The 13,509-nt window shown below is 39.8% G+C and overlaps 1 protein-coding gene across 6 annotated transcripts; it reads right to left on the bottom strand.

The window, feature by feature from the left end:
- Window positions 1-3,088: 3,088 nt before the first annotated feature.
- Window positions 3,089-13,285, bottom strand: sp2 (sp2 transcription factor). Of its 6 annotated transcripts, none has more exons than XM_080303262.1 (9): window positions 13,147-13,285; window positions 9,534-9,610; window positions 8,516-8,563; window positions 7,548-8,303; window positions 6,356-6,574; window positions 5,720-6,041; window positions 4,136-4,313; window positions 3,816-4,009; window positions 3,089-3,598 (listed from the first exon to the last, which is right to left on the bottom strand). In XM_080303262.1, exons 1-9 carry the CDS (start codon window positions 13,151-13,153, stop codon window positions 3,498-3,500), a joined length of 1,902 nt encoding a protein of 633 aa, XP_080159388.1. In that variant the 5' UTR covers window positions 13,154-13,285; the 3' UTR covers window positions 3,089-3,497. The 6 variants fall into 6 exon arrangements, with proteins under 6 accessions (XP_080159388.1, XP_026027880.1, XP_080159389.1 ...); XM_026172095.2 differs by having other exon boundaries at window positions 5,744-6,041; XM_080303263.1 differs by lacking the exon at window positions 13,147-13,285 and adding an exon at window positions 11,607-11,715.
- Between the last annotated feature and the right edge of the window lie 224 nt (window positions 13,286-13,509).

Below are 13,509 nucleotides of genomic sequence, written 5' to 3'. Positions count from 1 at the left end.
CAAAGAGCTTTTCAAAATAAATGCTCGATGAAAAAAAACAGTACAAATAAATGCTGATACTAATTCTACTATTACTGCTACTACTAATAATAAAACTGATGATGATGACTAATAATAAAATAATATTAACAATAATTCAAAAAGTCATGGGAGCAACAACAAACCCGGATTTCAAAGTCATTAAATGTTTTTTTCAAAACAGAAATATAGATCAACCTTGAGAAATCTGTGTATAAACTTATTTGACTTGACCATTAGTAGAGTGTTCTCATGTTATGATATAGAATTTCTTTAAAAAATTATTTTTTTAAAAATTGTTATGGCACTAAAATCAGTAATGATGCTTCTATAAGGCTTAATTATCCAAATAAGGCTGTTACAGCCTACCAGGCATAAAAAAATATGTGCTTGGTTGTGATTTATTTACACAAAGACCACGATTATCCTTCTATTCCTGACAAACAATAATCACATTAAGTATGAATATAATTAATCTATTATTAGTCCCAAAATGAAAGTTAAAAAGAGTGACGCAGTTGATAAGGTATGAGTTCTTTATTGAGGGGGGGTGATGGTAGAAAAGGAGCAAACTATGTTTTAGCACCTTTATACAACTTAGAAAATTAATTGCTGGTTCTCTTGGTTCTCCTGATATACACAAAAAAAGGTTTGTAGAACACTTTATGACATATAGGCTTGGAGAAGAAGCATTTCATTCACAGAAACCAAGCAACAGAAATGACTTAATTCAGGGGAAAAAACACATTATATTTAATTACAATCAACATTAAATTTACAAATTTTGGAACCTGGGAGTTTAATCAGTGCACATGACATTAGCATGTAACATAAGTTAAAAACACAAAACAAAATTTTACAAATGTTGTTACCTGGAATTAGAAAGAAAAAAAACATCTTTAAATACTGGGTGCAGCTGTCTAAGGCATCTTTAATTCATAGAAAAAAGATCTAGAAGTCTTATACAAAGCAGGAATGAAGCTATACAATGTCACATATATATGTTTTTTTCCTTAAAACACTGTACAAAGTCCACTTCCTTCAAGGCTGGCTACGCCAACCACAAAACTATGCAGCTTACCAATTTTTAATATCCTACATTTACCGTGTCTGACAGACACGTTTTATTTACATATTCACTCATGAAATACAAACATAAATATGAGCAGCCTCTGTCTCTCTCTCTCTCAACGTCACCTTTTTAAAGCACTTTGTTCAAAGTGCTTTGAAAACAAATCGGACTTGAGCTTTTTTGGTCAAATTTCTCTGCTTTGCACAACCTGTAGCAAGCCTGCACCATCTACCAGAAACAAACCTCACTGTGAAGCTGCTCTGCTGGATAATTTGACCAAAAAAAACCTTGTTAAGCAATGACTTAATGTACTTCTTTAAATAACTCCCCGGCAATTTCAGGCTTCAAACTCACTGCTGACTTGTTAGAAAACGGTCAGCTTATCTTCATAACATCAAAATCACTGAGCAAATGTACATTTTCTGTAAAACAAATGAGATTAAAGAAAGTTATATCAGTACTGTGCAGCAGGGCTAATGCTGGTCATCTGTACATCACAAAAACATCTTAAGTGTTAATTTAGAATTAAAGCCATCATATAGCTGGAAAACATTGTGTAACTCATAGAAGGCCTGAGAAAGCTTTATTTTTTCCTGTTTTTTTGCATCTTGTGACATGATTGTCAAGTCAGGCCAAATAATTAAAAGTCTGATCTTATATACAGCAATGCATAGGCTACAATTCATCAAATCTGAACAATGAAAGAAAGACTAAAGTGTAGTTTTGTTCGTTTTTTTAAATGAGTAAACTAGGAGAAAGTGTTGGAGGTACCAAATTTTTAGGTTCTTTAGTTTGAGAAGGGTGAACATGTTTCCTGCCACGATGAAACTTGAACTATTCAGGTTAAAAACAGGTAATAAAAGAAGCAGAAATCCTTAAGTTTGTCAAAGTTAGTTGTCAACTATGAACATGCAACCATTTAAGAACTCAAATAAAATCAATCTAAAACTAAGACTGGTTTGACTTGGAACTAATGTGATTAATGACTGGATGGCTAAACTTCAGGAGCTATACAAAAATAAATGGCAATCTGATACACAGCCCTAGAAGTAAGTGTACATGTCTTGTTATACATGGTAAATAACCAACTATGTAGAAACAAAGTGTGGACCACAGATGCAAGAGCATGTTTTGCATTTGAGTTATCAACTCTTCTTACTGCTAATATTTCACCAAATTAAATCTTTAGCGTCTAAACTCAGTAAAACTTAGCTCATCAGCAAAAGTCTTTCTATGCATTTCTGGGCCATCTCACCAGCCTTTAACAATTTTATTTAATTTTCCTGATATTTGAAACTTCTTGCAGTGCCTGTGTAAAGGTAGAGAATTTTAGGTAGTATAAATACATAACTATCAGACATTTTCCTGATAAACTTGAAAAGAACAATGGTACACTCTCAAACATTTCATCTATTACACACAACTCATGATAAAAGAGCACCAACTGTCTCAACTCAACAGAGGAAACACCTGGAGCCACCATGAGCAGTGTGTAAATTTTCATTGTTGAATTTTAAGATACTTAATATGTTTCCTCCACATCTTTAGCAACAGCTTCCTCTTTGTGGCTTAAAGAGGTTAGATTCTGCTTTTCCTTTATCCGTTTCATGGTTTACAAAACTCCATCCTCTTTACTTTGGTGTTCCACAAGGACTAATTCTTGGAGTATTATATTTTCTAATTAATTACCCTTCCTTAAATTTAAACAATCAATTTCCCAACACAATTCCCAACATTAGCCAACTTTGCAGATCGCATCATATTGCTGCATTTAGATCACTACTGGTAACCAGGGACCTACCAGAGCTCACAGAAATGATATACTGTTATAGCTCCAGCACTTCCTTAATTGTGGTCTGTTTGGTTTTTTGTGATTTATTTTTACATTACTGGGGGGGGGGCTCACCCTCAATTTCTGAAATTTCTTAATATTCTGTAATAAAGAGTATGAAGGTTTTTGTGGTAGAAGAAAAAACAATATAAAAGAGACTGATGATGTTGGGTTTTCTAAAAGTAAAAAATAAAAAAAATCTGTATATGTTCTTCCGCCAGAGAAGTAGAGGAGTTCATAAATAATCTAGCAGAGTTAAGCATTTAAATCTAAAGCATTTTTACCTTACAAATTCAGTCACAGTAATCTGTCCACATGTTCAGACCAAATGGGGGAAAAAAATGTTTAAAAAATGGTCAATAAATTTGCTGAAAGTTTGAAGTCCACCAGGAAGGGTTCCTTTGTACACCACGCTACACAGTGTCCTTGAAGAGTGACAGGGAATCAAGCATTTCATTCTGGAGAGTTTCCCATTGTGGGATAAGTCACAAGCACAATCCCTTGGTCTCATCTCCACTGCCCATCCTTCCTGTAACACAGTTACTTTCTGAGTTTTTGTATCTGTATACCGTCTGCTCACAAGTTCTTGGTGTTTATGTGAGTCTTGTAATGCTTTGTCAGGTGGTCGCTCCGCATGAAGCGTTTCTGACACTGGCTGCACTCAAAGCGCTTGTCTCCTGTGGGAGGGAAAAAAATGTATTGAGTAATATTTTTAATGCACGTTCAATAATGAAGAAACAATAGGTGTTTTTAAAAACATAATTTGTAAAAATGTCTGGATTGTTAAGTTTTTAAGTGTATTTAGCAACTCTGTGTGCCTATTTTTCCTCTGTATGTGAAGTGAAGTTTAATACAGAGTGATTTGATGATTCTGTTTGTTTGTGTCCAGAGCACCTGTGTGCGTCCTGGCGTGCCTCTGCAGCTCGTCACTGCGCGTGAAACGTTTCCCACAGAAAACCCAGTTGCAGACGAAGGGTCTTTCACCAGTGTGCAGCCGGACATGAGCTCTGAGCAGAGATGTTTTCCTAAAAGTCTTTTCACAGCCAGGGACGTGGCAGATGTGTTTCCTCTTTCCCACCTCACTGGGTCTAAACAGTGAACAAAATTCAAACCCTTTATCAGTATGAGAGTTTTAATAGTCTGAGTGCTAAAAAGTATAATATGAACTTCCCAAAATGTAGAACTGATCCCAACCCATCCTTTGACAGACTCACCTCTTGTCTGCATCTTTACAGTTGGGGCAAGTGCAGGCCATGCGTCGTTTCTTTTCTCCTGGCTGGCCAGGCAACTCCAGGGTGAGGGTCTGGTCTACCTGAATAGCAGGCTGGCCCTGTGCTGCGGCCAGCTGGAGCCCTCCACCCTGCATGGTCTGCACCGTTAGGTGCTGCTGGCCTAACAAACGCAGAGACTCATTGTAAGACAAACAGCAGGGCTTCTGCAGGAGCTGGATAATTCAGTTTACTGCCATCAGTGAACTGAAATTCTAATCAACAATAAATTAAGATGCGAAAGCTATATGTTGCAAAATAAAATTTCATTTTTGTTTTAGAGTTTTTAAACACATTGCAAACTTTCAGCTGCTTTTGCTCTTTGACTGAGGAAAAGGTCAACATTATTCTTTATTAACATAAATAACTGACAACTGATAAAGTTATTTTATCCATCCGTTTGACTGCTTATCTGGGTTTGGGTTGGAGGGGCAGCAGACTTCCCTCACCCCAGCCATCTCTTCTTCATCTGGACAGACAAAGAGTCATCCCCAAGCCAGCCAACAGATATAAACTCTCTCAGACCCAGGTCTGCTATCTTTAACACCAGACCTGGGTCTGACCTGAGGCCTCTATCCAGTAGGAGATGCCCAAAACACCCCACTTCAGAGGCATCGATAAAGCATCCTCATCAGACGGTCAAATCATTTTTCAATGTGGAGGAGCAGTGCTTCTATTCTCAGTGAATGTCTTTAGCAGCAATAACATGAAGTAATTGTTTTCTGTATAACTATCAGCCTCTCACATTGTTATGGACGAGTCTGACCGACGCTTCTTTACAAGGTTGCTTCGTTGAGGTTCGTGGACGTGAATTTACACTAAGCTCTCTTAAAGTCTGACCACAGCATTTTAATCAGGATGAGATCTGGACTTTTACGGAGCCTCTGGAACACTTTGAATCATTTCTTTTACATCTATTTTGTTGGAGATTTGCTGGTGTGCTTGGGTTGACTGCTCATGGTTGACTCAATGACTGCAGGGCATCCAGATCCTGTGGTTGCAAAACAAGCCTCTGCTCCCACACTTGACAGTTTTTATGAGGTGTCTGTGCTGATGTGCTGTGTTGTGTAGCACTCGGCTGCTACTTACCTTCTAAACTGCCATGCGAGCAGGAAAGGGTTTACTTCATTTTTTCACAAGACTGCATAAAGTTCGTTGAAAATATTATTTTTCACATGTCTGTAAACTGGTCCACCTCTTGCACAAAACAGAAATGGCTAGGGACTGCTGGTAAGCAGCAACAGAACTTAAGAGAGAGGCGAGTATCCAGTAAAACAACAACTGCAGATGGTGTTCTATTCGTTTAACACAAAAATTACAATTACTTCAAACTTCAACTCCAATCCAAGTTCTTCCACCACTGCATTTCCTCAAAATGGGAAATGAGGGTGGTGGGGTCCCCCCCCCAGTGTGCTGCACACCATGCATGCGCTGCATAAACACCCCAGTGTATTTATCAGTAGTACTAGACAATAACATTGGCTCTATAAACAGCCAGTGGAAAGCTTGAAGAAAAAAAAACAAACAAACCCAAAGCATCTAGCATCAGCTCACCGCCTGCATTGGTGATGGTAACAGGAACTCCCTGAACTTGGACCCCGTTGATGCTGATGGTCTGCACTGCTTGTGCTGCTGAGGTGAGCTGCGATGTGTTCAACTGTATCATTCCACCTGCAGGGGCAATTTTTGCCAAGGTCCGCTCCTTTCGTCCTCCGGTAGCTTGTGTTCTCTTGGAGCCAGCTGGTGGTGCGACAGTGGTGGTAGGGGCAACTGTGGTGGCAGGGGTTGTTGTTGTCATGGAGTCCTGAAGCTGAACCGATTGCCATTCACCTGATGCTGTTTTAAAGAGAATCTGGGGAAAAAAATATCACTAAGTTTACTTAAAATGTTAAACTAATTCCTAGTTAAACTGTTATATTATCTTATATATGACTTTGACATGTTGCTAGCTTAGTTGTAAAAATGTCACATGGTCCTTTGCTACCGTTCCTGAGGTATTCATAATAAACAGAAGAAGTCATTTTCAGCTGCTTCCTTATTTACAAGGAGTTACCTCAGCAGGTAGTGCTAGATATTGATTTAGCAGAATTTTACACTGGATGCCTTTCCTGACACAACAGACTAAAAATATTAAGAGTTAAAGAAACAATAAGCCTGAACAGATACCTGCGTTGGTGATGTTTCTGTTGGAGTGACCTGCAGATTCGAGGAGACAGACTGTCTCTGCGGGACGGGTGGCAACGTAGCAGAGGCAGCCTGTACCACCTTCAAAGCCTGTTGTGGGATCTGAACCACCTGAGAATCTGGTTTGGGCTGGACCAGCTGGACCTGTTGCACCATAGCAGGTTGCCCAGGACTTTGCACAATCAGTAAATTGTTCCCTGCCTGTGAATATAGAGAGAAGAAGCTGACCAGTAATCCTCATACGTAGGCTTTAGCCAACATCTTCAATGTTTTGACCACACTGAAAGGCTAAACATTCATTTAACAGTTAGCTATAGACTGGGTTGAGTGTTTCAAAGTAGAATTTCAAACTCGATAACAATATTGTGGTTTCTGTTTAACTGCGGATTTTATCAATCTGAACTGCACACACATTTACTCGCTTTGGTAGTATATTTATGTCACAGGGAACCTTTTGAGCGTGAAAAACAAAAAGTGGTTGTAACACTAAAAAGACTTTTTGTTTTAACCATTTGGTGGCAGAAGAACACATCACAAATTAAAAAAAAAAAAAAAAAAGAAACAAGCTTTGTACCATAAAACAACTGCCTGCCCAAAACTGAAACTGTCCTGAGGCTAATTAGGAAGCAGACGCTTCTGAAGATGTAAAACAGTTGACAGTTTCCTGGTTTTTTTTCTTCTTTTTTGACTCCTCACAAAAAAATGATAACAGGAACAGCAGGTTATTAACATTCATTAGCATACATACATTTTTATTAAGATCAAAAAGTCCCAGTGCTCAAGCCCGGCTTGTATTACAGGAGCACAAACCTTAAGAAGTATACTCTGTGATAAAACAGAATCAGTTACACTTATTTTCAACAAAAAAGAGAGAATTAAAAAATAAAATAACTGATAATTAATTAAATATATATGGCATTTGGGGACTTCTACTTAACATGCAGTAAATGCTAGACTAAGAGCAGTGAGAGTAGATGCCGAGACTAGCTTACATGTCAAACTTGTGTCTGCGTAATGTTATAATTTGACAAACTTTAAATAAAACACTGACAGTTCAAAGAGAACACATATTTAGAAGGGGACCATTAAGTCTGTTTGAAGATTAACTTAAAACAAATAAATCGTGCCTTTGTTTATGCTTTTCAGTACCAGAAACAATAACAAATAGGGGTACCTGTATGATGTTATCACCAGCTTCTATTAGGATGGTCTCCATCTGCTCTGGGGTTGGAGAGGCAGCCTGTGCTGGAGGCGGCGGTGGAGGCTCAGCAGCCAGTACTGCCTTTTTTTTCCTCCCTCGTCGTGCCTTTCCAGGAGTGGGAGGGGCTGCAGCTGTCTCTGTGATGATTTGTGTCCCACCCACTTCCCCTGTAGCCACGTTGAGGGGAATTGTAAGTCCACTGGGCAGCTGCACAACGTTTGTAGCTGTATTGTTTGGCTTCCGCACCTTGAGGGAGGGCTTGATGGCTACGGTCTTCTGTGGCGTGACAGGAGCAGTGGCTGCAGCCGGAGCCGGCATGGTCATGGGAGTGGTAATGATGGCCTGGTTGGTACCGGGTATGAGCTGGATCTGACCTCCCTGTGGCATCACTTGAATGGTTTGTGCACCCTGGATCTGCGGCACCACCTGATACTGGATGCCAGGAGTGGCCGAGGTGCCGGTACAAGCAGGACTCTGCTGGATAGTAAGGACGATGGGGCTGCCAGGAGCTGTGGAGCCCAGGCCAGCAGGTAGCTGGATCACATTGCCCTTTGTTGAAAGGAAACCAAGGTTTTTCGGTGGAGCTGGCGCTATTGGAGCTGGCTTTATAGGAAGGAGCCGGCGAGGTTGTGGCTGCGCTGGCGGAGAGGTGACAGGAGCCTGAGCAGCAGGAGGGCCGATTTTACTGCAGGTGGCAGCCAGCAGAGCCAAAGGAGAGGGCTGAGTGTCCTGTGGGAAGACAGAAACATAGTCCAAGCCTGCATTAAAACCAGCCTGAACAAGAAGAATTCAGCACTAAGGGAACGATAGGATGAGGTAGTAGTCAGATCAAAAGCTAAAACAAAACAAGTTAACACAACCCAACAGGTAGGCCTACAACTACACATTAAGAATCATAATCAGTAGCGATTAAGTGGTGTAGTAGGTGTAGGAGTTTCCACCTGCGATGCCTTTGTGCCCCTCTTTGGTCCAAATGTGTGATCATCAAGCTGCAGGACAGGGAAGCATTCTACATTAATGCCATCTTCAGCACACTTTATATACACTGGACCGCTTCATGTATTTGAGGCAACAAAGGGGTTTAAGTTGGGACTAAGAAGGTTGATACAACAAAAGTGAAAAAGGTTTAGTGACTACTGGTGCAAGACACAAAGCGATGTCATTAGTATTTAAATTCCCAATTGTGCAGTTGTGTCTCTCAGATATTGATCAACATCGAAGCAAAACAGTGACTGAATTTATAGAATATATTGTTTTTGTTAGAAAAATATAGCACATCAGCTCTATCCTGGCACATAGAGAAGTGAGGGCCGCTTTTCCATTTCCAAACTAAACTAGTGCAAGAGCACCGAATCTGGATCTAACCTCATCTGAGAAAGTAATGATAATGCTGCCATAATCCATAATTAGTGGGCGTAAGGGTCCAGATAACAGCGGTAAGTTAGAACAGTTGACTGGTTCTTTATCATTTGTTTAAATGTCTCTGGGGGGTTTTTCCAGTCAAAGCAGTTTTAAATTTGACAATAAACTTATCGTGACATCTTAACTTACACAGTGTCGTTTTTGTATGTATGTTAATTTCAAAATTCTACGCGGCCTTGTTCTCGAGTTATTGCATTCACAAGATTTTCAGAAAACTTAACCACCGAGATTTTTAGTAGATGCACCTATGGTATTCACTCAAGTTATCGCATTCACAAACTTAGGTGTCCACACTGCCCGCCAGGCAGGGTAACAACAGTACTCCATCAGCGATTTGCAATTGAGGGTTAAAAAACACTCAATGCTTACAATGCACTAAACATCAAAGGAATTCTACAGAAAAATAAACACACAGTGTATATTAGCACAAAGATATGGCAGCAATATGAACACAACAGATGTTAAGAGCAACAGTAAGAGAAGAGATTGCAACAGTGCAACATGCGTGCACAGCCGAGGCTTGTGGCTGCTACTCACTTGTGTTGAAGCAGAGGAGGGCTGAAGGTATTCGCTGGGACTGACAGCGACAGTGGTAGCCATACTGTCCTGTTGTTCTGAAAAAACGCACAGCAGAGAGATTTCAGGCTGCCTGCAATGGTTAAGCTATTCAAGGGTATCATAGGACATTGCAACAAAACAGAAGAGCTCTGTGAAGGACAAGCCATGCAGTATCTCACTTAAACTGCTATATGATCATTAAATGTCATCAATTACACAAATGATGCCATTAACTGCGCTAATTAACGCATTCATTTGCATGCTGACACTTTCATTTTCACCAAACATGTGGGATATTTATATGACTCACATCTCTTAAAGGATTCAGGAATGACAGAGTTGTGCTTTTTTGTTTGTTTGTTTGTTTGTTTTTTGAGGTTTCGAGAAAATATTTTCCCTCCAATATGTTGACGATATTAAAAATATTCAACTCACGCATGTTATTAGCAGAGTCATTAGAAGCTATCTGTCAAGAGTCAATATATCATGTTGTTGTTGTTAAATCACCATAATTGCAATTTGCATGAGTCAGCCACATTTACCAGTGACAGAGATGGGAAACAAATGCTTTTCCTTCAAAGGTTTCTATGTTTTCTCTATTTTTGTCCAGAATCTACTCCACATCTATTCCACATATTAAATTTAAATAGGTCATTTATTCAATTTTCTCGGTAACTTAGTGGAGATTTTGTATATTCACACACATTAAATGGATGGAATATACCACAAAGAGCTAACTGGCCAAAATAAATAACATAAACAATGCAGACGATCTCTAAAGCCTGCTCTGAAAAACAGTTACCACTAATGCAAAGCAGTGTACGGAACTGAAGCTTTAAAGTTTTCCAGTACGTGGGGAATAATGCAGACACCTACTGATCTCTTTGATAAATATACACGGTTCTTTTAGGTACCGCAGCACATCTTTTGCTATTTGACTTGTTTTTGATCCAGTCTAATATAAACTTAGGTCATTAACCAGATCAAAATTTAGTCAATCAAGAAAGAGCTGTGATACCTGTACTTCATAAACTTAACAAGTTGTGTCTGCCAGAGGTTGTGTGTGTTCTAACAGCAAATGTCAATCTACTGGCCACATGTCAAATACTCTGAGCAAAAAAAAAAATACATTGGACTGCGCTCAAAAATATTATACGAGAAAAAGACAGTAAATATATTGAGCATATTATATTTCCATTTCAACAGTTAGCATAAGTACATTTAGGGCAGGCTGCCCAGCAGCAGTTTAAGAGCAGGATAAATCTTGAGAGCCAAGCAAAGCAGCCTAATGGCCAAAATAGGTCGATGCTGTTATTGTCAAACAGAACTGCTGTGGAACTGTGGATAAAGCAATGCAAGCTGTTTTACTATCCATTACTGCTTGAACTACAACACAGCTAGTGCACACGATACAATCTCCACTTTTTTTAATAATTTATATAAATTCAAGAACAACACACAAATATGCAATTTAAAAGCCAAGGGATCTGTGACAGATTCAAATATTTTAATTTGGGATTTTATAGAACAGAAATACTCGCAGGCATTTTTAACATCTATTAACAATAATGACAAATGTAAAACGATAAACACTACTGGGACAGTAGTCCAGTACTGTCCCCTAACCCCTGTTGAGCTACATATCTAAGCTGGAAAACACCTGAACTCAACCAGCAGATAAGATATATGACCACATGGTAGCCACAGATCACTCTTCAGGCTGTCCCGATATTTGTGACAAATACACAGGATGATGATAAAGAAGTGATTCATCATCATAGATCTGCAACATGCAGATTTGTAAGCCAATGGCCATATTTTATATAAATGTATAAAACAAAGTAAGATGAATTAGAGCGGTGTCCTTTCATCATGATAAAAAAATGATTGCACAAGTGTGTATATGTAAATTAACACAGATACTGCAATAACATTGCCACCAACACTTGTTTGGAGTTGTAATGTTTGGGGCTTAGTTATTCTCTGCCTGCTCTAACAGGTGTTATAAATTATGAAACAGGTTTGTGGTTGCCTGTCTTTGAAAGCATGTACCTTCACCACAGTTTGCAGAGAAACAACTTAGTTTCTTTGTAAGAGTGCAAATGCAGCTTTCTTCAAGAACTTATGTAGTTCAGTGATCTTTCTTGTCTTCACCCTTTGCACAGCATTTCTGTCCACACACGTAAAACACAAAAATGCACAAGTATTACAATGATCATTTATTGAACTTCTCTTACATTTTTATTGAGGAAAATGATGTTGCAATACACCCATCACTAACAACATTAAAAGCACTGCCATTATGTGCTACAATTCAAGGTTCTGCAGTGAAACTTTAGTTCCTGGTACTCGTGTGGGTACTTTGACTAACTTTGTTGCACACCAAGAACACAGGCCACACCTTTGACATCACCCTGCAGAACAACACACCCTGCCACTAAAATACAAATAAAAAAAACTCTAAGGAACAAAAAACAGACATGCAAGGCACCCTGATCTCATTCCAGTTAGGCATCCTGACCTAGGACAGCCTCACTCCAAAACCAATGCACTGGATCTGTCACCAACATTCCAGTGCCTGACACCACAAGTGTAATAGTATTCCATAAAAAAGCATTCCATACAATGCCGACGTCAGACAATAACTTGCTAGTTATGAGGAAATGCCTGAAGTACAAATTCCTCTTTTCTACAAACTGTGCCGTCTGTATCTGCCAGCTCATCTGTCGACAGTAAACTTAAGCCTGACACACAATAAACTCATCTCTGTGTCGTGGCTGGTGATCAGCTGTACAAACAGGAAGGAGTTCCTCTGTTGGAGCTGCCTGCCTCATCTAGTAAAAGCATTATAAAATGCAGGTGTTAATCGAAACGTCTGAACATGACTACCAAAGCAACAGACTTTCACTCGGGGATATCTCAGCCTGCTGAGCGAGCCACTAATCTCTCCATTCTGACACATTTTGGATTGGTGATAGCAACAGAGAACAGAACTTCCCATCAGTTATGCAAGTGTGACTTTAAGTCCTGCAAATAACACAAATGGGGGAAAAGTGCGGCCTCAAAATAGCGCCGCCATGCAACACAGTCTGTTAGGTTGGCTTGCAGAGCAACAGCAGCTAACGTTAGCCACCAAGCTAGCTAGTGCTACTGACTCAACTGAGGCAGACTCAAATGTCTATCGACTAGCTTATATATGTGCTGGTTTGCTTTGATAAAAATAAATGAGGCGAGACGGGAATGGGTGCAACATGAAAATATGTCGGTGTATTGCTGTGGGGTTTCATATGTGGTGGAAATGGACAAATCGATTTGGGGGCAGAAACAAGTAAAGGACCAGCTACATAGCTTCCAGTAGCATTTTGGCTAGCTGACGCGTAGCTAGCAAGTCAAACTCTCTTTGATAACGTTACAGAAAAAGGGAGCTCTTTGCCGGAAGTGCACTGCTTATTTTGGTACATACAACCGCACGAACACCCCTAAAACATAGTTATTTGTACCACAGCATGATTAGTACTTTCCCTTCAACGCAAATATAATGTTTTACGAAGTAGAATGTAATATAAACACCAATGTTTTAATTCCTACCCACCGCTCATGACGACATTCGCTCTCCGCGAGCCTTGCAGACCGAACCCATGGAGGAATCCGCCCGCGCTGTTGCACCAATCCACGGACAATAGAGAGTTAATTGACGTCTACCCTGACCAACTACCTTTAGCTGTCTTTGTGACCGAAGTCCACCTGAGCCAATCCCGACGTCATATTTCTGTACATGGGTCGATGGATGACCGTTTGGCCAATGGGATATCTAGATTGTGATCAGTGGGGCGGTTCCAACAGGACTGACCTGGAACAAGCGAGTACCCTATTACAGCAGGAGCACTGCTTCACTGACGTCCCTGACGGCCAATGTGATCTTTAAGGGGCAGTACAGTCAAACTAAGAATGACAG

Source organism: Astatotilapia calliptera, chromosome 6 (assembly GCF_964374335.1).
Source record: "Astatotilapia calliptera chromosome 6, fAstCal68.1, whole genome shotgun sequence".
NCBI lineage: Eukaryota > Metazoa > Chordata > Actinopteri > Cichliformes > Cichlidae > Astatotilapia > Astatotilapia calliptera.
Note: the sequence above shows the minus strand (reverse complement) of the source record. Positions and strands in the feature narration are given on the sequence as shown.

Bases quoted from the DNA above. Each gene is read 5' to 3' on its own strand.
- sp2 (XM_080303262.1), bottom strand. The intron at 8,564-9,533 runs GTGAGTAGCAGC...CCTGTCCTGCAG, and splicing joins CCTCCTCTGCTTCAACACAA to CTTGATGATCACACATTTGG. The intron at 6,575-7,547 runs GTACCCCTATTT...CTATATTCACAG, and splicing joins CTGGTGATAACATCATACAG to GCAGGGAACAATTTACTGAT.